The 22,558-nt window shown below is 47.6% G+C and overlaps 3 protein-coding genes across 10 annotated transcripts; 2 read left to right on the top strand and 1 right to left on the bottom strand.

The window, feature by feature from the left end:
* Positions 1–2,839: 2,839 nt before the first annotated feature.
* Positions 2,840–4,311, top strand: LOC123074604 (cold-regulated 413 inner membrane protein 2, chloroplastic). 3 transcript variants are annotated; one of them, XR_006436017.1, is made up of 4 exons: positions 2,840–3,125; positions 3,287–3,425; positions 3,583–3,659; positions 3,872–4,311. XR_006436017.1 is itself a non-coding variant. In XM_044497402.1 (4 exons), the coding sequence occupies exons 1-4, from the start codon at positions 3,048–3,050 to the stop codon at positions 4,035–4,037; spliced, it is 435 nt and encodes a 144-aa protein (XP_044353337.1). In that variant the 5' UTR covers positions 2,840–3,047; the 3' UTR covers positions 4,038–4,311. The 3 variants fall into 3 exon arrangements, 2 of the variants coding, with proteins under 2 accessions (XP_044353337.1, XP_044353339.1); XM_044497402.1 differs by having other exon boundaries at positions 3,287–3,400; XM_044497404.1 differs by having other exon boundaries at positions 2,840–3,425.
* A 1,581-nt stretch (positions 4,312–5,892) lies between these two features.
* LOC123078741 (uncharacterized) lies at positions 5,893–9,041 on the top strand. 2 transcript variants are annotated; one of them, XM_044501342.1, is made up of 7 exons: positions 5,893–6,104; positions 7,530–7,667; positions 7,797–7,859; positions 7,997–8,044; positions 8,155–8,214; positions 8,556–8,613; positions 8,712–9,041. In XM_044501342.1, exons 2-7 carry the CDS (start codon positions 7,542–7,544, stop codon positions 8,780–8,782), a joined length of 426 nt encoding a protein of 141 aa, XP_044357277.1. In that variant the 5' UTR covers positions 5,893–6,104; positions 7,530–7,541; the 3' UTR covers positions 8,783–9,041. The 2 variants fall into 2 exon arrangements, with proteins under 2 accessions (XP_044357277.1, XP_044357278.1); XM_044501343.1 differs by having other exon boundaries at positions 8,159–8,214.
* A 4,395-nt stretch (positions 9,042–13,436) lies between these two features.
* Positions 13,437–16,659, bottom strand: LOC123078740 (uncharacterized). 5 transcript variants are annotated; one of them, XR_006437630.1, is made up of 7 exons: positions 16,470–16,659; positions 15,435–16,312; positions 15,198–15,350; positions 14,842–15,054; positions 14,550–14,748; positions 14,223–14,468; positions 13,437–14,104 (listed from the first exon to the last, which is right to left on the bottom strand). XR_006437630.1 is itself a non-coding variant. In XM_044501340.1 (7 exons), exons 2-7 carry the CDS (start codon positions 16,248–16,250, stop codon positions 13,971–13,973), a joined length of 1,578 nt encoding a protein of 525 aa, XP_044357275.1. In that variant the 5' UTR covers positions 16,251–16,258; positions 16,470–16,659; the 3' UTR covers positions 13,437–13,970. The 5 variants fall into 5 exon arrangements, 4 of the variants coding, with proteins under 4 accessions (XP_044357275.1, XP_044357273.1, XP_044357274.1 ...); XM_044501340.1 differs by having other exon boundaries at positions 14,223–14,285; positions 15,435–16,258; XM_044501338.1 differs by having other exon boundaries at positions 14,223–14,285.
* Positions 16,660–22,558: the final 5,899 nt, after the last annotated feature.

The following is a 22,558-nucleotide window of genomic DNA, read 5'->3' on the forward strand; positions in this document are numbered from 1 at the left end:
TCATCAAGATAATTCAAGCAGGAAGTAGGGTATTACCTCCATAGAGAGGGCCCGAACCTGGGTAAACATCATGTCCCCCGTCTCCTGTTACCATCAATCCTAGACGCATAGTTCGGTACCCCCTACCCGAGATCTGCCGGTTTTGACACCGACAGTCACTGAACACAAGCACAAAGAAGATATTATCCATCGTCACTTCAAGAACATCGCCAAAAAGAGACCCTCGCGCAAAACAGATATCAACTGGGGCATTATTCCTACTCCTGATTGCGACCTACATGGACTGGATGATGCCATCTCTGAGGAGGAGGTCAAGGCTGCAGTTTTTTCCATGCCAAGTGATAAGGCCCTCGGGCCAGATGGATTTACCGGTGCCTTCTTCAAATCCTGCTGGAACATTATTAAGGTTGATATCATGCAGGCTATAAATCGCTTCTTGAATCTACATGCCTCACATTTGCACTGGCTAACCACTGCGGATGTTGCCCTCATTCCCAAGGAGGGTGCTGAAGATATTGTTGACTTTCGCCCCATCAGTCTCATACATGCCATCGCGAAGATCATCGCCAAAATTATGTCCAACCGTCTAGCTCCGCACATGAATGACCTTGTTTCCCAAGCTCAAAGCGCCTTCATCAAAAGAAGATGTATCCATGACAACTTTATGTACGTTCGCAACTTGGCCCGACGCTTCCACCGCAAAAAAAAAATCCGACTCTGCTATTCAAGCTTGATATCAAAAAGGCTTTTGACTCGGTTCGTTGGGATTACCTCCTTGAGTTCTTGAACCATCTAGGCTTCCCTCCGCGCTTCCAAGGTTGGGTCTCGGCCCTGCTTTCTACCGCTTCATCGAGGGTACTTCTCAATGGTGTACCTGGATGCCCAATTTCCCTTGGATGTGGCTTGAGATAGGGGGCCCCCTTTCCCCCCTCCTCTTTGTGCTTGCAATTGATCCTCTACACCATATCCTACAGAAGGCCATAGAGCAAGGCAAGTTGCACCCTCTTGATGGAAATGCGATGGTGATTTGTGCCTCCTTATATGCGGATGATGCTGCAGTCTTCCTTGCGCCAAACCCTTGCGTGCTTTGGGGTGGTCACTGGCCTGGTCACGAATTGCTCTAAAAGCATGGTTGCCCCCATCCGATGTGACCACTTGGACCTTGATGATATACTGCATTCCTTCCCGGCCAACCGATCTACCTTCCCAATGAAGTATCTCAGATTGCCACTGTCGGTCAAGAGACTAAATAGGATCCACTTCCAGCCCCTGGAGGACAAGATTGCGGCCAAGCTTACTCCATGGCTGGGCATGCTCATGGCATCTCCGGGAAGGGCGGTATTGGTCAAGTCTGTCATCACGGCCATCACTATATACTATATGACAGCGTTAAACCTACCGATTGAGGTCCTGGAAAAGATTGATTCTCTTCGCCGAGCCTTCCTTTGGGCTGGCTGTGACAAGGTCACTGGAGGCAAATGCAAGATCAACTGGATGCAGGTCTGCAAGTCCAAGGTTCATGGCGGGGGGGGGGGGGGGCTGGGCATCTTAAATCTAAAGAAGTTTGCGTCTGCGCTTCGCATCCGGTGGCTTTGGGCAGAATGGTCGAATCCGCAGAAGCCGTGGGTTCGCTTGGGTAATCCTTGCGACGAGAATGATAAAAACATTTTTGCGGCTGCAACCAAGGTGCTTCTCGGCGATGGTCTTCGGGCCTCTTTCTGGGAGTCCGCTTGGCTCGATGGTTTGAGGCCCAAAGACATCGCCCCGAAGATTTTTGATCTATCAAAAAGAAGGGGTTGTTCGGTTCAAAAGGCATTGCAGAATAATTTTTGGGTCTATCAAATTAACACGGACGGGATCACCTCCACTAGACATCTGACTGAGTTCGTCAACCTTTAGGAGAAGATTTCTACGGTGCACCTAAACCCCGAGATGGCTGATTCTATTTCCTGGAAACTCAATAACGATGGCATTTACTCTGCATCCTCGGCCTACAAGGCACAGTTCCTGGGTTTGGTTGACTCCAACATGCAACAATTGGTGTGGAAGATCTGGGCTCTCCCCAAATGCAAATTCTTTGCTTGGCTCGTTATCAATAACATGATCTGGACGGCCGACAGGCTCCAACGCCGGGGTTGGCCTAACTGCGACCGTTGCCCCCTATGCAAACAAGTTCAAGAATCCACGGCCCACCTATTGTTCCAATGCCGCTACACGGTTCGAGTTTGGGGAATGATCAAGTCTTGGTCGGCTTGGTGGATGTGCACCCTTCTGCTTGGATGGCCATCCATTCGGTAAAGACCTGGTGGAACCTTATTGATTCCAATATGTCGCAATCTAGACGGCCGATGATGTCCCTCATGATGTTTATCTCGTGGGAAATTTGGAACGAGAGAAACCCACGTGTGTTCCGTAACACTGCGGTGCCGGTAGGGGTTCTTGTTGCTAGAATCAAAGATGTATCCAAGCTATGGTGTCTTGCAGGGGCAAAGTATTTGAGTAATGTAGTGCCGCGAGAGTAATGTGTTGTAATTCGGCTTTTTGGCCAAAACCTCTAAACCTTCTTCTTAATAAATGAAAGTGGCAAATCTTTTGCCCAGTTTCAAAAGAAAAAAGACTTGGTCTGTAGAGAAGAAAGAGCTTAAGGGTCTCCTTTTCTTTTTGAGAAGAATGCTCAAGGATCTTTTCTTGAGAAACACCTGCAGCACTAAACACGAGGCCCACTCAGAAGCCCAGAGCCCACGAACCACCTCGCCAACTCGTCCACCGCGGCGGGCCCGGCCGAACCGCGAAGACTCGCAGCATCGGCGACCGTTACGCGCAACCAGCGGCACGCCTCGCACGGGTCATCACTGGTTCATCGCCGTTGCTCCAGTCGTACAGACTTCAGGGTGTACAGTGCCCTGTGCCCCGGCGGTTTACCCTCCGATCGATCCATCGGCTCACCGCCAAAATGTCAATCTCGCTCCGCCTCGCCGTCCCGCTCCCGCCGTCGGCGCAGGCGCCCGCGCCACGCCGCCGGGGCCTGCGCCCGAGAGCCGGCGGAAATGCCGTCACCGTCTCCCCGGTCGTCTTACGGCCGCCGCGCGCGCTCAGGTCCGCGGCCGTACACCCACACGGTGACGGTGAGACGGGTTTCGTCGTGTCGTGCAGCTCCCGAACAAATTAATTAAGAAATGCCGCATAGCTCTCATCGCCCAGGCCGGGGTGGGGGTCTTGCTGTGCTGGATCTCACAAGGCAAGAGTCCTAGTCTTACGGTTTCATGGGTTTTCTGGCGATCTGCAGGGGAGACGCGTGGTGGCGCCGCCGGGGAGACGCCGCCGTGTGCTGCGCGTCGGCGCACATCAGCACCGAGGCGCTGCAATGGATAGCAGACGCGGAAGAAGCCCAAGAAAAGCGGTGCGTCTGCTATCCTTGCTTCCAGGTAGAGGAACAAAGTTACTGGTGCATATATTATTTGACATTTCCTTTCCCCTGCTACGGTGAAATTCTCTCTTGATGATACTACCATTGGCTTTCATCAGCTTTACTTAAACGAAATTCAGATTAAAAAAATACTACCTGCATCTGTACTGTTGCAGGTGAACTGGAGCTTCCCTTGTCAACGATGCTGTATGCTGTTTGTTAGTATTGCTCCTTACCAGTTTATGAACTTGAGGTACAAATAACTGCGATTGTACCTACTTCCAAAGTATTTCTTTTCAGATGGTTATTCTGGTTTCATGAGTTCATGACTTGTTTAGAAAGAAATTCAGAGTCCTGATGCGTGGAATTACGCTACCATTTTTCTGTGCATACCATATGCCAGCTGAGCTGCTTCTCGCCAAAGAACGTGCGGTTTCTCACATAGCTTGTGTAATCTCTGGACAGGGGCACTCAAGACTCTGTAATACTGTCATTGGCAATAGCAGCTTATCTCGCGTTTCAGCATTTCACCGGGGCCGGAGGCGTGCGGAAGGCCTTGGACCATGGAGCGGTAGTTGCAACCTTGTGCATCATCTGCATCACGCTTATCCCCTTCTTGTTCTTGCTCTGATTCCGGTGTGGCGTATGATAAAGCCTTGCTCCTCTCAACTCGTGGAGGTGTGGAGATGAAGTGCAGGATGCTGGGAAGCTGCAGAAAACAAAGGAAGTTCTTGTGTTGCATGATCCTAGTCCTACATAACTTGCAGCCTTTTCCTAATTGAAAGCAACTTCTGATCCATCTACTGCTTTAAGATTTTAAGCATTTCATGTAGTATGTATGGCATGATGATGTGAATGTGATATATGGTCAGTCAAAGTTTCCTCTCTATCATTCCAATATCGGATGTACTCGATGGGTCGTTAGTCAAAGTTTTCTTGGCAAGATTCAGTAGCTCTTCATTTATGCATGTTGAGCAAATAGAAAAAAGCTTCACGTACAGCTAACAGATGCCATCTTCCAAATTTCGAAAGTATAGCAGCGGCGTGTGTGGAATGTGATCTTTTCAGATATTTGGAAGGGAACATGATACCAGGACGGCACAGACTGCAATAATAAAAGGTTGCAGTGCTTCAGAATCTGATGTTCTTCTTCTAGTAGTAGTGATCCCAAGAGATTTTTTTTTTGAAATGATCCCAAGAGATCTTTGGGGGAAAGGAAAAGGGAACTTACAAAAAAAAAACCCAGCAACATTGTGATTTCTTACGCTTCGCGGATGATAATTTACTTTATATGTAGACCCAACATCTAAAATCGCTGTAAATTCTAAAACCCAGCACAATTCATAACGAAGTTACAGAAAAGCTCCAACAAGTAGGATGTAAGGGTGTGTTTGGTTTGAGCCCCAACTTGCCCAACCAATTTTTTGGCATGACCAAAGCAAGGGCATGACCAAAAATTTGGTAAGTTATTGTTGTTTGGATCATAGCCATTGTACCAACCAAAATTTGGGCAAAACTGCTAGGCCCATTTGGTTTGTAGCCAACTGAGTTGGTAAAATGTTTGTCAACTTTGATTAATTATGATACGGTTTAATACAAACTAACAAAAAACAAGAAACATAGAAAACCTACTAGTTCCAATATGTCAAAAGAAAAATCTTGTTTTAATACGTGTACTCACATATGTCACCATGCAAATTTGATCTCCGTAGTACTGCATGGCTGTTGTTGGGCTGTACTAATCATGATTTACACGGCCAGTCACACATGATTAATTGATCCAACCAAAAACCACGTAACAGACGCGCGTCAGTGCGTGACTGTTTGGCTTCTATCAACGTTTTATTGCCATGTTTTAATCTGCCGCATTGATCTCATAATACAGGAAATAAAAAGGAAAAAGAAACGATACCACGTACGTAAAGAAGCCAGCCACAGAAAATTTGGCTAACGCTTAATTAGCCGATTAATCCGCCACAGTGCCACTTATCTTCTGCGCTTAAACAGGAAACAATGCACACGCACAGAAAGAGCCCCGTTGCCAAAATTTTGGCGCTCGTTTTCTGCGCCCTTGCCACGCCAATAAATTGGCGAATATAGAACGGGGGCGTTCAGGGCGAGCCGGGCGAGCCAAAATTTTGGCCTCGATCCAAACTACAGCCAAATCCCGTCGGTGTGCCAATTTTTTGGCTGGGCAAGTGTTGGTAGTAAACCAAACAGCCCCTAAATCAAAATCCATTTGTATCTTGCAGAATTTCTACGAACCTTCAAAAGAGCAACGCCAGCAGATTCATGTGTGTTTGTTTCGTGTAAAACTCAAAAACCATGACATTATTTGTAAGATCCTAGTACATTCGTTTCCATTTCTAAGTTGTTAGATGTTACTCCTAGTAGAATTCACCCCTGTCGGTCGATCGATGGAAAGGCCAAAAGAGAAATAGCTTTCCCGCAACGCGAGCAGTACGTATAATAAAACAGGGGATTGATTCGCGCTGTCGTCTTTGTTCGGGGGCCGGACCAGATGAGATGGGCAGAATGGCAGATCCGCACGCAGCGTATATCGAACTGCCACCACCTCCCCTTGCCCCGCGCCCGCGACTCCCCACTCTCCTTCCACTGCAGCACCCTGGTGTAGTGTTGGTGGCATCTCAGCTCCGATCGTCTGCGACTCCCCTGCTCCACGCCGTCTCCCTGTCCGGTAGATCCCATGGCCATGGCTCCCTTCCTTCCTCCGCGTGCCTTGTTCCCTGTCGATTCGCCGTAGCTTCTCCCCGAGGTGGTGCTATAGGGGTGCCGATTCTCTCGTTCCCGCCCGGATAGGTGCGTGATTAAGGCCGGCATGCTGCGCGGGTGGTAGAGCAGGAGCAGTTTATGATTTAATGATCCCGTGAACCTTGGAGCTTTTCCTTGTTGTTGTCGAAATGATAACTAGTCGAGTTCTTGCGTGAGACTTTGCCCTTTTCTAACTAATCTGTTCATAATCTGATCAAAACCTACACAACTAATTTACACCTTCATAACATTTTTTCATCAAATAGAACTTCTCCAATATAATTATTATTGTACATTATAATAATCTAGCTTGTCCCAGAAAAATAAGCGGTGTACAAAAAGTTGATCAAGATCAGCTTACAACTTTTTCTTGCATTTGATGTGCGCAGTACTAGTTATTGAGATGAATGCCTCTTCTTTCCTAATCTGGTTCAGTTATTAGTGGCTCTGGTTCAGCTTTTTTTTCGAAAAGGAGGATTACCTCCGGCTCTGGTTCAGCTTTATGGACCTTCTCTCCTAAATTTATTTTACTTCCTCTGTCTAGGTGTGTAAGTCACCTTACGAAAACCAAATAATTCCAAAACACTTAGGCACGGTACATTAACTCTTTCCTCGTTTCTTGTTTTGTGACATATCAACCAATAAGAGATGTGGGCCATGCATGCTTCCAATGACTTGAGACTATCAAACATGACATGCAGTGGTTAGTGCATTGCATGCAATGCTATTAATTAGCAAAAAGACATTAAGTTTTCTCGTTTTCCTCTCCGCCTTGGTCGCGGTGCACAACGTAAGATGACTTACACACCTAGACGGAGGGAGTACTATTCTTTAACGTCATAAATAACCTCTCTGTTTTTCTAGGACCTATCTGTTTACCTGTGTGCTAACTGATTTTGTGTCTAATTCAAATTTATGGCACTCTTCTCTGCTGTGTGCATTTCAAATTCCCACCAACATAGCACAAGAAAAATTCATGGTGACGTATGAAGGCATACCTGTGCTACTTATTCAAATGTTTATTTCTTCGTGTCTTTGATTAAGTGGATAACAACCTTGCTGTTACAAACCATAAGCTAACATTTGGTTTTCGGTCAGGAAAAATACCGAGGTAGGCATGCCGCCCTCCCATAAAATATAATTAATCAGTTTTAATCCCCATTTGCATTTACATTGATATTGACATGGCATAAAGGAAATGAAGCATCTGATTTGTATTCTGGCTCTTGTTCTGAGAAAACACAAACAACTCCATCGAAGATCTGAAATGTTCTGTCCCTTTTGTTCATATGTTATCTACTGTACCATGAATCTGGATTATAATTCACGAAATTGAACTCCTCTCTGGCAGCTTAATTTCACTATGTCCGGAATGCCATCTGATGATGCAAGTGCTCAAATGAGGCTTGAAGGAGAAGTTTCTGGCGAAAAGGTAGAAGACACTCAAGATGAGAATGAAGGCAGTGGCATGCCCTCTCCACAAGAGGAGGTACCGTCTTTTCCCTGTACCATTTTTTGGGGGGTCTTGGCCTCTTGGGTGTATATTATTCATGTGATCTTTGTTCCAAACTTGTATGGCACGTGTTAATTAGCTCTGTGCTTGTATGGGTACTCGCAGGAGGCAGCAATCAAGAAAAAATATGGAGGAAAAATGCCCAAAAAATCGCCACTTATATCGAAGGTCAATGCCGTTGTCTTCTAACGTCTTCACTTCCCTTCAAATTAAATTGTGTAAAACCTTTATATAAAGTAACACAGGTGTAGAATTAAAATTTTATTTTAAATTAAATGATATAACCTTATAATTTTAAATATCAGGACCATGAGCGGGCTTTCTTTGATTCTGCTGATTGGGCTTTAGGAAAGGTAAGCCTTAAATCTTTTGAAAAGCTAATATAGTGTGATATCTACATTTCAAAAAACCTAAATAAGCAATGCAACTACAACAGTTTTACTTCTTCATTTGTTTGCTGCAGCAAGGTGGAAGTCCCAACAAGCCTAAAGGGCCCCTTGAAGCTCTTCGACCAAAACTCCAGGTATCGATAGTTTGATACTAATGCTCACCAGATGCAAACTTCAGCTTATGCTTTCTGCACTCTGTTTTTTACTTTTTAGTATAATACTGATATATATAGTTGAATGATCTGTGCTCATTATACTGTAAAGATAAGTGGATGTCCTGATCATGCAGCTCTTAGCTTAACTTTACAAAGTATGCTGTCCCATTCTCATTGCTTGAAGCTTGACAACATGTCTTTCATTACTAAAGATAGCAATGTTGAAGTCACTTGCAATTCTATGTTGTGCGAAGTTCATCTCTTCACTCAGTTAAAAAAGAAGTCCGTCTCTTCACTTGTGTTTCCTGATCTACTTTCAGCCTACTCAACAAAATGCTCGTGCCCGCCGATCTTCCTATGCATCTGCAGACAATGATGGTACTCCTTATCTGCGCATGCTAAGCAGACAACTCCCTGTATTTGATGGTCAATGTAGTCCCAGTCTCACACAACATTGTCTTTTATTTTTTCTGTAGAGAGTTTGAGTTTGCCTGCCGAGGAGCTGATCCAGAATGATGATCCAACTGAAGACAAGAACAAGGAATAAGTATAATGTGCATCGTGCTTTTTATATGGAAAAATCGCGGTTCTGCTGTCATGATACCAAAACTGTGCCTTGTTAAATAACTAGCACCGGTACTTATAGCATGCCTGAGGTTGAGCTCTGCAGTTTTAGCTGCGGTATATCTGGCTTCTTCCACATTCAGCTATGCCTGAACCAGCTAGGAATGAACATTTCATGATGGTGGTGTTGTAGTGCCGGATGTCTAAGAAGAAAATAATAACAATGAAACTTCAGATCTTAACAACACTTTCAAGCAACTGTGACTTCTGCTGATTTATATCTAATGGGGCAATATATATAACATCATGTCTAAACTGTGCAGCGCCAAGACAAAAATAATGTAGAAACCAACCCCCACAAAATGGTAATTGAAAGCCTTGACAAACCGTTGTTTTTTAGCTTTTCACACACAACTTGGTTTGGAGGTGTTGAGACCGAAAAGAATATAAAGAAATGACGATCTTGTGCTGGAACTGCTGGGGTTTGGGCCATCCCGGGACAGTTCGGGAACTTGTGTGCCTAGTGCACACCTACCGCCCCTCTGTCGTGTTCTTATCTGAAACGCGGCAGTGCGAGGAGAGTGTCAAGAGAATAAGAGGGAGGCTAGGTCTGAAGCACTGTATCACCCATGATGGGGTGGGTAAAGGTGCTGGCATCGCCCTGTTCTGGGACGATAGCATTGAAATAAAATTGCTCTCATATGGTCCGAGGTACATTGATGTTCATGTGCGTAATGATCCTCATGGCCCTTTGTGGCGAGGCACTTTTGTGTATGGCGAGCCAAAATCCCACGAGCGACACCATATGTGGAATCTACTCAAGAGAATTAAGCAAAGATCAACTCAGCCGTGGATGATAATAGGAGACTTTAACGAAACTATGTGGCAGGGGGAGCATTTCTCGGCCACAAGACGGTCTGAAAGAAATATGAGTAATTTCAGCGAAGCTCTAGCTTGGTGTGATGTGCATGATCTAGGCTACCAGGGACCGGACTGGACCTATGACAACAAGCAGGCGGGAATTAAGAAAGTGCGTGCACGTTTGGATAGAGGCGTGGCCTCCATGGAGTGGAGCGAATTATTCCCTCATGCTCATGTACAACACATAGTCACCTCACGGTCAGATCACTTCCCACTCCTTTTGTCTTATGAAAGGGAAGTTCAAAACAGTGCAAACAAGAGACACTTCAGGTATGAATCTATGTGGGAAAGAGTCCAGTCTCTGGAGCCGACAGTAAAAGAAACATGGGACATGGAAGGGCCAGCAAAGTCGCTAGCTGATGTAATGCAGAAATTGGGCAGTGTCCAGAAGTCGCTTACTGAATGGTCCAAGAAGAATTTTGGGTCTATCACCTGGAACATCAAAAAGAAGAGGCAGCGTCTCAAAAAGTTGCTAGAGAGGCCATACAGAAATGAAACGGAGATGCTAGTAAAGAAAGTTTCAGCTGAGCTAGATGAACTATTGATACGAGAAGAAATGATGTGGCGGCAGCGCTCACGAGCAACTTGGATTCGGGAAGGGGACCAAAACATAAAATTCTTCCACTCGAAAGCTACTTGGCGACAGAAAGAAAAATGCAATAAAAAAATTGAAAAACAGTAATGGGGCATGGGTCGAAAAAAAGGAGGATCTGAATAGTTTGGCAACAGAGTTCTTCAAAGAGCTATACACAAAGGACAGGGGAGTTGCACCATTTGAACTAATAGAGATGCTGCCGCGCAGGGTGACTGAGGAGATGAACACAAGTTTAACAAAGGAGTTTACAGAAAAAGAAATCAGCGACGCACTCTTTCAGATTGGACCACTGAAGGCGCCGGGGCCAGATGGCTTTCCGGCACGCTTCTTCCAACTCAACTGGGAGACGTTGAAGAAGGATGTAGTTGCTGCGGTGTTGAGTTTTTTTGAGAATGGAATCATGCCAGAGGGCGTTAATGACACAGCGTTAGTGCTTATTCCAAAAGGGAAGAACCCACAAAGTTTGAAAGACTTCAGACCGATCAGTCTCTGCAACGTAATATATAAAGTAATCTCCAAATGCCTCGTGAACCGGCTGCGGCCGTTCTTGGATGAGCTAATATCGGAAACCCAGAGTGCGTTTATACCCGGACGGATGATCACGGACAATGCCATTATCGCCTTCGAGTGCTTCCATAAAATACAACAGAGTAAGAATCCTCACAATACTCACTGTGCGTACAAGTTAGATCTGGCCAAAGCCTATGACAGAGTTGACTGGGACTTTCTTGAAGGAGCTCTGGAGAAGGTGGGTTTCAGTGCTGTGTGGATTGGTTGGATCATGAAGTGTCTGAAATCTGTCCGATTCCAAGTGAAAATGAATGGGGAAATGTTAGAGGCCTTCATTCCTACAAGAGGACTCAGACAAGGCGATCCCTTGAGCCCATATTTGTTCCTCTTTATTGCTGATGGGCTGGCTACAATTTTTAACAGGGAGGTTCGAGGTGGATGCATCTCTCCTGTAAAAGTGGCTCGCAATAGCCCTGGGATCTCTAATCTTCTTTTTGCAGATGATAGTTTGGTATTTTTCAAAGCCACCAGAGAACAAGCTAGAGTGGTGAAAGGAGCTCTATCCATGTTCCAAAAATGCACGGGGCAGCTCCTAAGTAGCAGTAAGTGCTCTATCTTATTTAGTGAGCACTGTCCTAATACACTTCAGGAGGAAATTAAAGATATCCTTGCGTGTGAGACATCTACTTTCGAAAGCAAATACTTGGGTCTCCCAACCCCGGAAGGGAGAATGAAAGATGCAAAATTCCAGCCCATCATGGACAAATTTCTGAAAAAATGCAACAATTGGGATGGAAGACATATGTCCTTTGCTGCGAAGGAGGTGAATGTGAAGTCGGTGGTCCAGGCTCTTCCGACATATGCCATGGGGGTTTTCAAATTCTCGGTGGGTTTTTGTGACAAGTATGAGCGACTGATTAGAGAGTTCTGGTGGGGAGAGGAGGAAGGGCATAGGGAAGTTCATTGGATGGCATGGGAGCAAATGATAAAGCCCAAAAGAGCAGGAGGGATCGGCTTTTGAGATATGAAAATTTTCAACCAAGCTCTTCTTGCCAGGCAAGGTTGGCGCCTCCTCCAACGGCCAGATAGCCTATGTGCCCGTGTCCTAAAATCAAAATACTATCCTAAAGGTAAGCTTCTGGACACAGTGTTTGCGTCAGATGCCTCTCAGGCATGGAGAGGAATTGAACATGGGCTGGAGCTATTGAAAAAAGGACTGATATGGAGAGTTCGAAATGGGAAACAAATCCAAATCCAAAGAGACCAATGGGTCCCTAGAAAGAGCGGCCTCAAGGTTACTGAATTTAAGAGGAGGTCAAGATTGAGATGGGTGAATCAACTCATGAAACATGATGCCAAAGAATGGGATGAGGCCCTGATACACCAACTTTTTCACAGTTTCGATGCAGAGGAAATATGTAAGATCAAAATTCCAAGGAGGGATGTCGACGACTGTGTTGCATGGCACGGCGAAAAATCTGGAATATTCTCTGTGCGGAGTGCATATAAGTTGGGAACTCAGCTCAAACAACAGGCCATACCACCAGCCTCTAGTTCTGGTGCTGAAGCTGATAACAGATGCATATGGGATTACATTTGGAAGGCAAAAGTCCCAGAGAAGGTTAGGATTTTTGCTTGGCGAGTAGCCACAGAAACTCTTCCCACAAAGGAAAACAAGTGGAAAAGAACCCTGGAAATTGATAACATATGCAACATATGTGGGAGCAAGACTGAAAATGAATTCCATGCGGTGATTGAATGCACAAAAGCAAGAGCGCTTAGGCATGAAATGAGGTCAGTCTGGGAACTACCTTCAGAAGACAGTTTTCGTTTTACAGGAAATGATTGGCTACAAAACCTCCTGGGCTCATGTACCCCTGTAGTATGCAGAAATGTCCTCCTGCTGTTATGGCGAGCATGGTGGCTAAGGGATGACTGCATCCATGCAAAAGGCAGGGCAATGGTGGGTCAGTCAGTCCAATTCTTGGTTAAATATGCGGATGAAATCAGTCTAGGAGAAAGATGACACACGAATAATATGGCCAATGTTCAAGTGGTGGAACATCACGGAAGTAACAAAGAAGAGGGTATGCGTGAGGAAATTGAGAAAGGGAAGCAAGCCACGGGGCTGGGACAGATCAATGGCCTGCCCGTCAATGACAGAGACGATGGCCCCCTCCGACTGCAGGAACCTGGAAGCTGAATACTGATGCATCATTCATACCGAGCACGGGGGAGTCCGCAGCTGGATTCATAGTCAGAGACTACAGGGGGCTTGTTGCGGTCTCAGGTGGAAATCGTCTGCAGTCGTGCAAAGACCCGGAAGAAGCCGAACTAGCTGCGGTATTACACGGACTCTCTGTCGTAAGTAAAATATACCTCGGACCTCTATGTGTGGAAACGGACTGTGCATCCATTCCAGCACTACTGGACTTCAAATTACACAATCAGTCTGCCCTTTTCCCCCTTGTCACGGACAGTAGGGACCTCATGAAAATGTTCAGTGAAGTCACCATCAAAGCCGTGAGAAGATCCAGCAACAACCTAGCACATGAGCTTGCTGCTCTTGCTAGAATACATGGAGATTATAAATGTATAGGAGATGTCCCCCTCACTCTTAAATCCCTCCTCATGGAGGATTGTATTATCTCCTCAGTGGTAATATAATTGCAGGCTGGGCCTTTTCTCAAAAAAGAAAAGAAAGAAAAGAATATAAAGATAGGTCCGATGATAGTGGACAGTACATTAGTGAACACAGAATAAGCCTCAATCATGCTGACCATGTCCAAACTTGCGGAGAGGTGTTGTGTTAGCAATCTCACCGGGACATTGGCAATTGCACAAAAGACTTAATTGGTTAAGCAACTCAGGGAGAAACATGTTAGCCTGGCTAGAGTTTACAGCATTATCGGGAATTTCTTCGGGACCCTAGAGAATGCGCACCAAACGATCGCTTAAGACCGTATGCAGCAAACTAAGCCGTGAACAATCAGAGTTCACATATATCGTGCAAGTTGGTGATGAAAGCCTAAGACACTATGCTACGAAGACAACGGACATTTCTGATGACATGAGGGCTGCTGATCCAGTGTTACGTACAGCATGAAAGTTGATGCTGAACGCAAAATACAGACGCTCATCCGGACTACGGTGCAGCCAGGTTGATGTCAACTTGTAAAGGACTGCGGGGTAGGCTGTTGCTAGTTGAGCATCCAGGTATACTTGCTTGAAGGTCTGTCTCAACTAGAGGCTGGTTCACCCGGATCTTCTTGTGATGTCCTACCCAAAAAAGAGGTGTCATGACTTGTGACCAAGAGATAAGATAATTTGTATCCTATGTCATGTCTTAATAATGAAAATGGACCATTGTCTGAAATCTGCTGTGTACAAGCTCTACCTGCTCCAGTGGGCTCAGGTGCATCCCGTTTGTGAGAGAGTGAATTCTGCTCGGTTGAACTCTCTGGTACACCCAACGAGAAAAACAAATCAGTACCCTACCGTAATTGGGGGAGAGGGGGTGGGTGGTGAACTAACAGGGAACCATAAGAACAGTGCTAATGTATTAAAAGTTTAAAACCCTATGACTACATCGTGCCCCAGTAAAATCAGGATTGACGTGTTGTAGGTGTGCCAAGCGTGTTCCCTTGAGAAGCAAAAATGTTGCTTGTTAGTTATGCAAGAGTGGGTAGAAACCCTGAAACAAAAAAGCTCTAGTGCTTCCCACCATGAATTGTGTGCGGCGACCTCAGTAAACAATCGGTTCGTCCCACCGCTCTGCAGCAACAGCGGTTCTCAGATATATAGCCCAGAAGCTTGTCCGCGAAGGTAGACATCGCCACTTCGCAACTTCGCCTAATTTCAGATATATTTTCCAACATGTGTGCATTATGTTCTTCCAAAATGGTCATAAGCGGGTGGTCTGCCTGCATTTGCACTATTAGTTACACAAACAGAAGGAGCGCAATTCGATGTAACATGAAGAAATCACAACTAATAATAAGAAACTAATGACTCACAAATGACGGGTATTTCAGTCGGAGATGGTTGGAGAAATCTTCTTGTCCAGTTTCAGTGAAGCTGCTTCGTAGCATGGGAGTAATTGGGTTGTGTTGGTGCTTTGTGCCAACAAAACCTGGGGCATGATGGGGCAGGTCAGAAGCTACATCTGGTCGGTGAGTGTGGCTTTCGTAGTGGACTCTGGAGTAGCAAACATCTTGAGCGCGCCTAAACTGGCATGTCAAACAGGAAGGGATAAAAAATATGAACATGTACATGACCACTGCATGTGTTCAGCTACTGAACTGAACACTATTCTGTCATTCTGTGAAAGCACATACTGCCTGTATGCAAATTTAAATGGGAGAGGTCTCACACTAGCTCCAGCGAATGATGTATCTCCGTCCACGTTGCTAGTGATCACTTCTATCATCTTCTTAACCGACTCGTAGTCAAAAAGACTAATCCTTGGTAGATGGTCTTTTGTCTTGGAAAGTGGACCAAGATCAAGATTGTCCAAGTAGAATACCTGCACGACATTTGCACATTCAAATATTATGGTCTGAGCTGTACAAAATTATGATACACAAAAATAATAGGAAGAAACAAGGACCTGAAGAAACAGGTGGCAGCCAACAAGATGTACAGTGATGTTCCGGTTGCGGATATCAGTTTTCAACTTCCCAACAGCTCTGTTCAAATGCTCGAGTACATAAGCACACCAATTAAATTCCTTAACTTGCGAGATATCGTTGAGTGCAGCCCAGAAATCTATGGTGATGTAGTCATGCTTAGTCGATGGAGCCAACAGGTGCCCAACAACAAAAATAACAAAGGCTATCTTGAAGCAATCTATCTGGACCTTGCTGGAATCTGCATTGATGTCATCTCTCAGGAGATAAGCCTCCGCGGCCTTTAGACTATGCGCGCCTTTGCTCAAATAGGCAGAAGCTCGCATGAACTCTTTGCAGGCTTCGGATGGCTCGGTTGTATCGGGGCATATCGATCTGGTGCCACATGGCAGACTGAATACCTTCTGGACATCATGGTCCTGGATCTGCAGAACCCTTTGCTCGTCTATTTTCAGTGTACTCGACTCGACGTCGACTCTTTCCATTAGCCACGCGCTGAATTTCAAATTCAACTTTGCCAACATCTGAATCCCCAGCATCCCACCAAAGCCTATCTCCTCGACCAAATCCCTCTTGAATTTGTTAAACTTGCCCACGAGTGAGCACACCTTCTGCACCGAAATCCTTGACGTGACAGAAGGTGCGGATCCAGGAGCGCCTATTGCTTCGCCTGGATCAGCATCTGCTATGTCGGCAGCTCCGTGATCCCTGCCGCTATTCTCTGTGGCTGTGGCGGCGTCTCGCTGATCTTGTTCCAATGTGGCATGCGGTGCCGCCTGGTCCAGTGGCGCCACCATGTGATGAACTAACAAACAGACGGCACACAAGTAAATTTTGCCTACTCCTCTAGAACAAGGCGCTGCAAAAAAAGGATTTACGGGTGGGCGTGTGATCGATCCATTGGTTTCAAGTTTAAACTAGCTGATAACGTAAGGAGGAACTCTGAACAAATGGACAGAGAGCATTTCTCATACCCGGCAGTAAGAACCTACTTCGATTCGTAAGACCGTGAGTACCTGAAGGGGGCCGGGGCCGTAACTGGCCTAGGAAGCAGATCCGCCGGCGTCTCCGACTCACCACCTTGAGCCAGTGACCACCCCTCACTGAGTTCTCCGTAACTCAATTGCCATGGGTTGCGAGCAGGGGTGTGTGGTGTGGAGGGTGGGTGGACAGATGGGGGTTGGAGAACCACCGTAATAATTGTTGGATCATACACTTGTGGGGGTTAAGCCCTCAGGGCACAGACCTGGCCAAACGGGTCGGCCCATCGTAATCGTGCCTGGCCCGGCATGGCCCGCCAGGGCACGATTACTATACGGGCCGTGCCGTGCCGGCCCGCGTGCTAAGCCTCCAGGGCCAGGAACGGCCCAGTTAGTAAACGGGCCAGCACGTTGGCCCGTTTAGCATGCTGGGCCGCATATTTTCAGCATGTTGGGCTGATTTTTAGGCCTATTGGACTATATTTTAGGTATACATATATAAAAAAAATTAAGAATTATATAAAAAAATAAACGGGCCGTGACGTGCCGGCCCGCGTGCCCAGGCTCCAGGCCCAGGCATGGCCCAATGCATGCCGCGTGCCGGGCACGTCCCGTTTAGCCCGTGTCATGCCTGGCCCATGGCGGGCCGTGCCGGCGTACTCGCGGGCTTGCTCGTTTTATCCTGGCCCGTTTGTCCACCTATATCAGGGCATCCCAAATGATAAGAGCATCTCTAGCAGATCCTACAAACCGGGTCATCCGGTATAATAACCGTCGGTTTTCAGGATCGATCCCGTATACCTGTCTTGATTAGATCCTCCAAATCTGGCAGTCTCGGAAAAAAATGAACCCTGATAAGTGCCACACATAAGGCATGAAGCATTTTCGCTCACACGTGTGGGCTGAAGAAGATCGGGCCAAATGCCCTTCAAGCCACCTATTATGACACGCCAGTCTTTTTGTTTCTTTCTCACATGCGTGAGGCGAGGGCGAGGGCGACCGGGTATACGTCGATCGATTCACAGCGCCATAATTTCGTTTCTTTCTCACATCCATGATCATAACATGCTGCAAAAGATAGGCCTCAGTATGCGTGAGGCGAGGGCGAGGGCGACCGTGGGGGTCGTCGGCGCCCAGGCGCACGCCCAGGTCTTCGGTACGTGCAAGCGGCGGCAGATCGACGGGCGCTTCTGGGCGCTGGCCAACGAGGACGGCGACGACGAGGATGGGGAGGCGGGCGGCGGCTCGTCGGAGATGCACTCGTTGACGCCATCCGACATGGTGTGCGAGTTTTTCAACGACGGCTACGACGAGGAAGAGGTGGCTGTGGTCGTTGAGGAGGTGCTCCCTCCGGACGATCCGGCCAGAGCTGGGCTTCATTCCGGGGAGAAGACGGAGATGGTGCGGCGGGTCGTCCATCGGAGGACGATGGCATCGGCGATTCGACCATGGAAGGGGCCCATCCCCAAGGTATGTTTGCCTAAACTAACCATGATGGATCTAATCCGTCCGGAGTCGTGGGAAAGAAGAAAGGACGCCGGGCGGCGCCGCCGCTGCCGCCGGCGGTTCCGGCGATCCAGATCGGGATTAGCACGGCCAGATCGCAGCGTTTGAACGAGCTAGTGGGCTCGTTGGGGCCCGATCCAGAGAAGAATGGGTCGCGGGGTCCGGAGGCCACATTCACTGGGTATATGGCCCATGTGGTTTTGGCCGAAGATGGGCCTCAAGGCATCGCGCATACTCGCCTCGCGGAGACCGGGTATACGTCGATCGATTCCCAACGCCAGGCAGATGTACCGCTCATGCACGCGTCGGCGTCGTCTGGAGTTAGGATTTGGCGGCACGCAGTTGTGGGCTTTCCTTCGCGCGACGGTCGGGCAGCCTGCATTCCTTCGGTGATGGCTGGTCGGGACGACGGGGCTTTGCCGCCTTCATGGCCCGCGCAGCAGCAGCGACAGGAGTCGCCCCTCGTCCCGCGCAACAGCAGCAACTCGCTGTTCCTTCTGGCGGGGTGGGTGCTGGCCGCGGCGCGGCAGCTGGCGGGGCAGTCGCGGGCTGGGCTGGAAACGGCGGCGGCGGCTATGGAGCCGGCCCCAACAACAGCGGGAACGGTGACTATGGCACGGGTCACGGAGGTTTTAATGGTGGTCGCGACGGCTATGGTGCTGGCTGCGGTTATGACGGTGGCTATCAGGGCTACCCGAATGGATGGAACCAGTGGCCGGACAGTGGAGGGCGGGGTTACGGCGGCAATCAATGGCTGTGAAACTTCAACTCTCCACCCGGCGAGTTCGTTGAGGGTGCCACGGGGCCTAACTATCGTCAGCGGGGTGGTCGAGGGGGGTGGCCGAAACCCCCTCCGCGTCGCCCGTATGTCCCCAAGGTTCATCCTAAGCAGCCAACGGTCAAGTCGGCAACGTCTGATTATGGGACGGCCAAGGCGGTCGCGTCCACTGTTGCTACTTCAACGGCGCCTCTGCCCAAGGAGGCGGTGGCGGTCGTTTTGGCATTGGTGGCGGTATCTATTCCGGCCGCGACAGTTGTCGATGATAGAGATGGGATGAGTGACAAAGGGAGTGACAAAGCTGAGAATATGCGGGCTAATAAGGCGGCCCGTAAGAAAGAAAAGATGACTTGTTACCGATGTGGCGAGCCAGGCCACTTTGTGATTGACTACAAGGTGGTGCTATGTGACATTTGTCTGAAGCTTGGTCACTCATCTGAGGAGTGTCCACTGCTTTTGGTACCTAAGCTTGTGGTGACCATATACGGTGTCTGCAACAACAAGCTCATGTTCTTTGAGACTCCACGCACGGTCTCGGTAACCCCTTGTATGGAGAGCTCAAAGCTTGGTTTGGTCAAGGTCACTCAAGGGACTTTGACAGAGGAGCAGGTGTGTCAGTAGCTCAGGCGGCTAGTTTCTAAGACTTTTCTCTGTGCAACTATCATATTGGAGGATCAGGTCTACAGAGTGGAGTTCCCTAGGAGGGAGGATCTTAATCACCTGCTGAAGTGTGGACTCAGTAAGGTGCCTAGGAGTAAATGCATTCTTGAGTTCAACGAATGCAAAAACCTGAGCCGACGGGGATACCATTGGATAAGGTTTGGATCAAACTCTCAGGTGTCCCAAAGACTCTTCTTAATGATTTCCATATTGTTTGGAGTCTTGGCTCTCCGTTAGGTAAAACAGAGAAGGTAGACATGCCATTTACACGTCTGCATGGAGTTGCTAGGCTACTTGTTGGTGTTGTTGATGCGGAATTCATCCTGGATTATGTTCCTTGGACATATGATGGTCTGTCCTATGACCTCGAGGTTGTGGTTGAGGAGGCTCATTTGACAGATAATAACACTGTGATCAAAGATGTTGATATGACCGATGGTGGTCCCGGTAGCGGTGATCAGGGGATGGAGGAACTCCCGGTGACCAGGTTGGGAAGGAGAAATCGACTGGAAAATCCACTCAGTCGACAGAGCTGAGCACGGAGAAGGGGGCGGCCCCTACATCCACTCCGATGGCCTCTCTCCGGTTTGGGTCATTCCAGACAGTGTCTGCACCGAGTCGTCTTTGGGGTGACCGCGTGGAGATGGAGGATTCTGATGATGGTCTTCCATCGGAGGTGATGGTGGAACATCAACATCGGGCGATGGTTGATGTTTCACCACAGATGACGTCACAGGCGCGGCAGGATACTCCAGCGGCGGTGGAGCTAGCCCCCACTGCTTTACTTCCATGACGGAGGGGAGTCCGGTGGCGGCTACCTCTCTTGCCAGGATGGAGGGTGCCGAACCGGCCGAGCGGTCGGTTTGGTCACGGACTTCATCTCGTTCTTCTTCACCACGGCTGACCAGCACAACACGGGAGGTGTATCGGCTGGTTGTTGATGGTGGCCGGCCGACACAGGAGGTGTCCTGGATAGTTGTTGATGACGGACGGCCGACCGAGATCTCTGTCGGGGCCGTCACGGTTGATGGTGCACCGGCGGGTCATCCCGGGAGGGCATCTTCGCCCATCACTTCGGTTTCAGCCGGGCACATGGCAGGCGGCCAAAGTCCGGATGGAGACACTTTGGAGGACGTTTTTGCTATTGGGTGGATTCCAGACCCTATGTTCGGTGACAGACGCTTCAGTCATCGGATCCAGGCTCAACCGGACGCGGACGACTTACAGCTGGGGCGCGCGATGAGGGCCGCCAAGCTTCGAGACGTCTAAGCTAATACAGGTATATCGGTTAATACAAGTTGCTCCGTTCTTCATTTTTCTGAACATGAAATTATTGACAAAGCCAACAACTTAGGGATTTCTCTTGGTAGTAATGACAAAGAAACTGCCAAATATATTAACGATCTGTTAGATTTAGAATCAGATAGAGCTATGGAATTAATTCGAAATATAGCGGTAGTGGAACCTATGAATGAGGCTGATATTAATAATCTTGGAGTTAACGCGCTTCAGAGTCTCTGTGAGGATTTGGTTCCCACAGAGGGCTTAGAAAGCAAGGATGAAGATGTGGTTTCAGAGGGGTATATGGCCCCTTTGCAACCAGAGGTAATTAATACTACTGCCACCGTTCATCATGACGCAAAGATGACGATGGATAAACCAAAAAGAACCTAGAAGAGGAAGGTTTATCCTATATTGGCGGTGCGTAGGAGTGCGTGAGTTAGACAAAAGAAAAAATCCATGATGAAACATGAAAGGGATATTCTGGAATAGCAGAGGTCTAGCGGACTTGGCTAAAAGAAGGTTCCTTAGTGATACATCGATAAAGCAAAAATTAGATTTCATGGCGTTGCTAGAGACGGGTAGAGATAATTTCACTCCACAGTTTTTAAACACCATTTCAGGTGGGGTTGATTTTGATTGGCACTGTCTACCACCAAGTGGTAGATCCGGAGGGATCTTACTTGGAGTGAAGTGTGAAACTTTAGAGGCACTAAATGTGGTTCAGGGTGAATTTGCTGTCAAATTTTGTGTAAGGTCGAAAATTGATGGCTTTAGATGGGCTTTGGTGGCCGTATATGGTGCGGCCAGAGCTTAAGCCTGGCTTCCTCGCAGATTTGGTGAGAATTTGCGGGGATGAAAGGCTGCCCATTCTGGTTGGGGGAGATTTTAATATCATAAGAAGGCAAGACGAAAAAAATAATGACAACTTCAATGGAAGGTAGTCTTTCATGTTTAATATGGTCATTGAGAGCCTTGACTTGAGGGAGATTGACCTCACTAGTAGGCAAGTCACGTGGGCTAATTCCCTACCTATTCCTACGTACGAGTGATACGTCCCCAACGTATCTATAATTTTGTATTGTTCCATGCTGTTATATTATCATTCTTGGATGTTTTACAATCATTTTATAGCAAGTTTATATCTTTTTTGGGACTAACCTATTGACATAGTGCCCAGTGCCACTTGCTGTTATTTGCTTGTTTTTTACTTCGCAGAAAATCAATACCAAACGGAGTCCAAACGCAGCAAAACTTTTTGGAGATTTTTTCTGGACCAGAAGACACCTGTTGGGCCAAAGAAGTACTAGAGGGGGGCTCCAAGGGGAGCACAACCCACCTGGGTGCGCATGGGGGCCCAGGCGCACCCTGGTGGGTTGTGCCCACCTCGGCCGCCTCCCGCACTACCTCTTTGCTCTATAAATACCCCAAAAATCCAAAAACCCTAGGGGAGTCGACGAAACACAGTTCCAGCCGCCGCAAGATCCAGAACCACCAGATCCAATCTAGACACCATCACGGAGGTGTTCATCATTCTCATTGGTGCCTCTCCGATGATGCGTGAGTAGTTCATTGTAGACTTACGGGTCCGTAGTTAGTAGCTAGATGGCTTCCTCTCTCTCTTTTGATTCTCAATACAATGGTCCCTTGGAGATCTGTTTGATGTAACTCTTTTTGTGGTGTGTTTGTTGCGATCCGATGAACTTTGAGTTTATAATCAGATCTATTTTATCCACGAAAGTTATTTAAGTTTTGATCTCCTATATGCATGATTACTTATAGCCTCGTATTTCTTCTTCGAATCTTTGGTTTAGTTAGGCCGACTAGATCAATTTTTCTTGCCATGGGAAGAGGTGCTTTGTGATGGGTTCAGTCGTGCGTTGTTCTTTTCCAGTGACAA

This window comes from Triticum aestivum, chromosome 3D (assembly GCF_018294505.1).
Source record: "Triticum aestivum cultivar Chinese Spring chromosome 3D, IWGSC CS RefSeq v2.1, whole genome shotgun sequence".
NCBI classification, from domain to species: Eukaryota; Viridiplantae; Streptophyta; class Magnoliopsida; order Poales; family Poaceae; genus Triticum; species Triticum aestivum.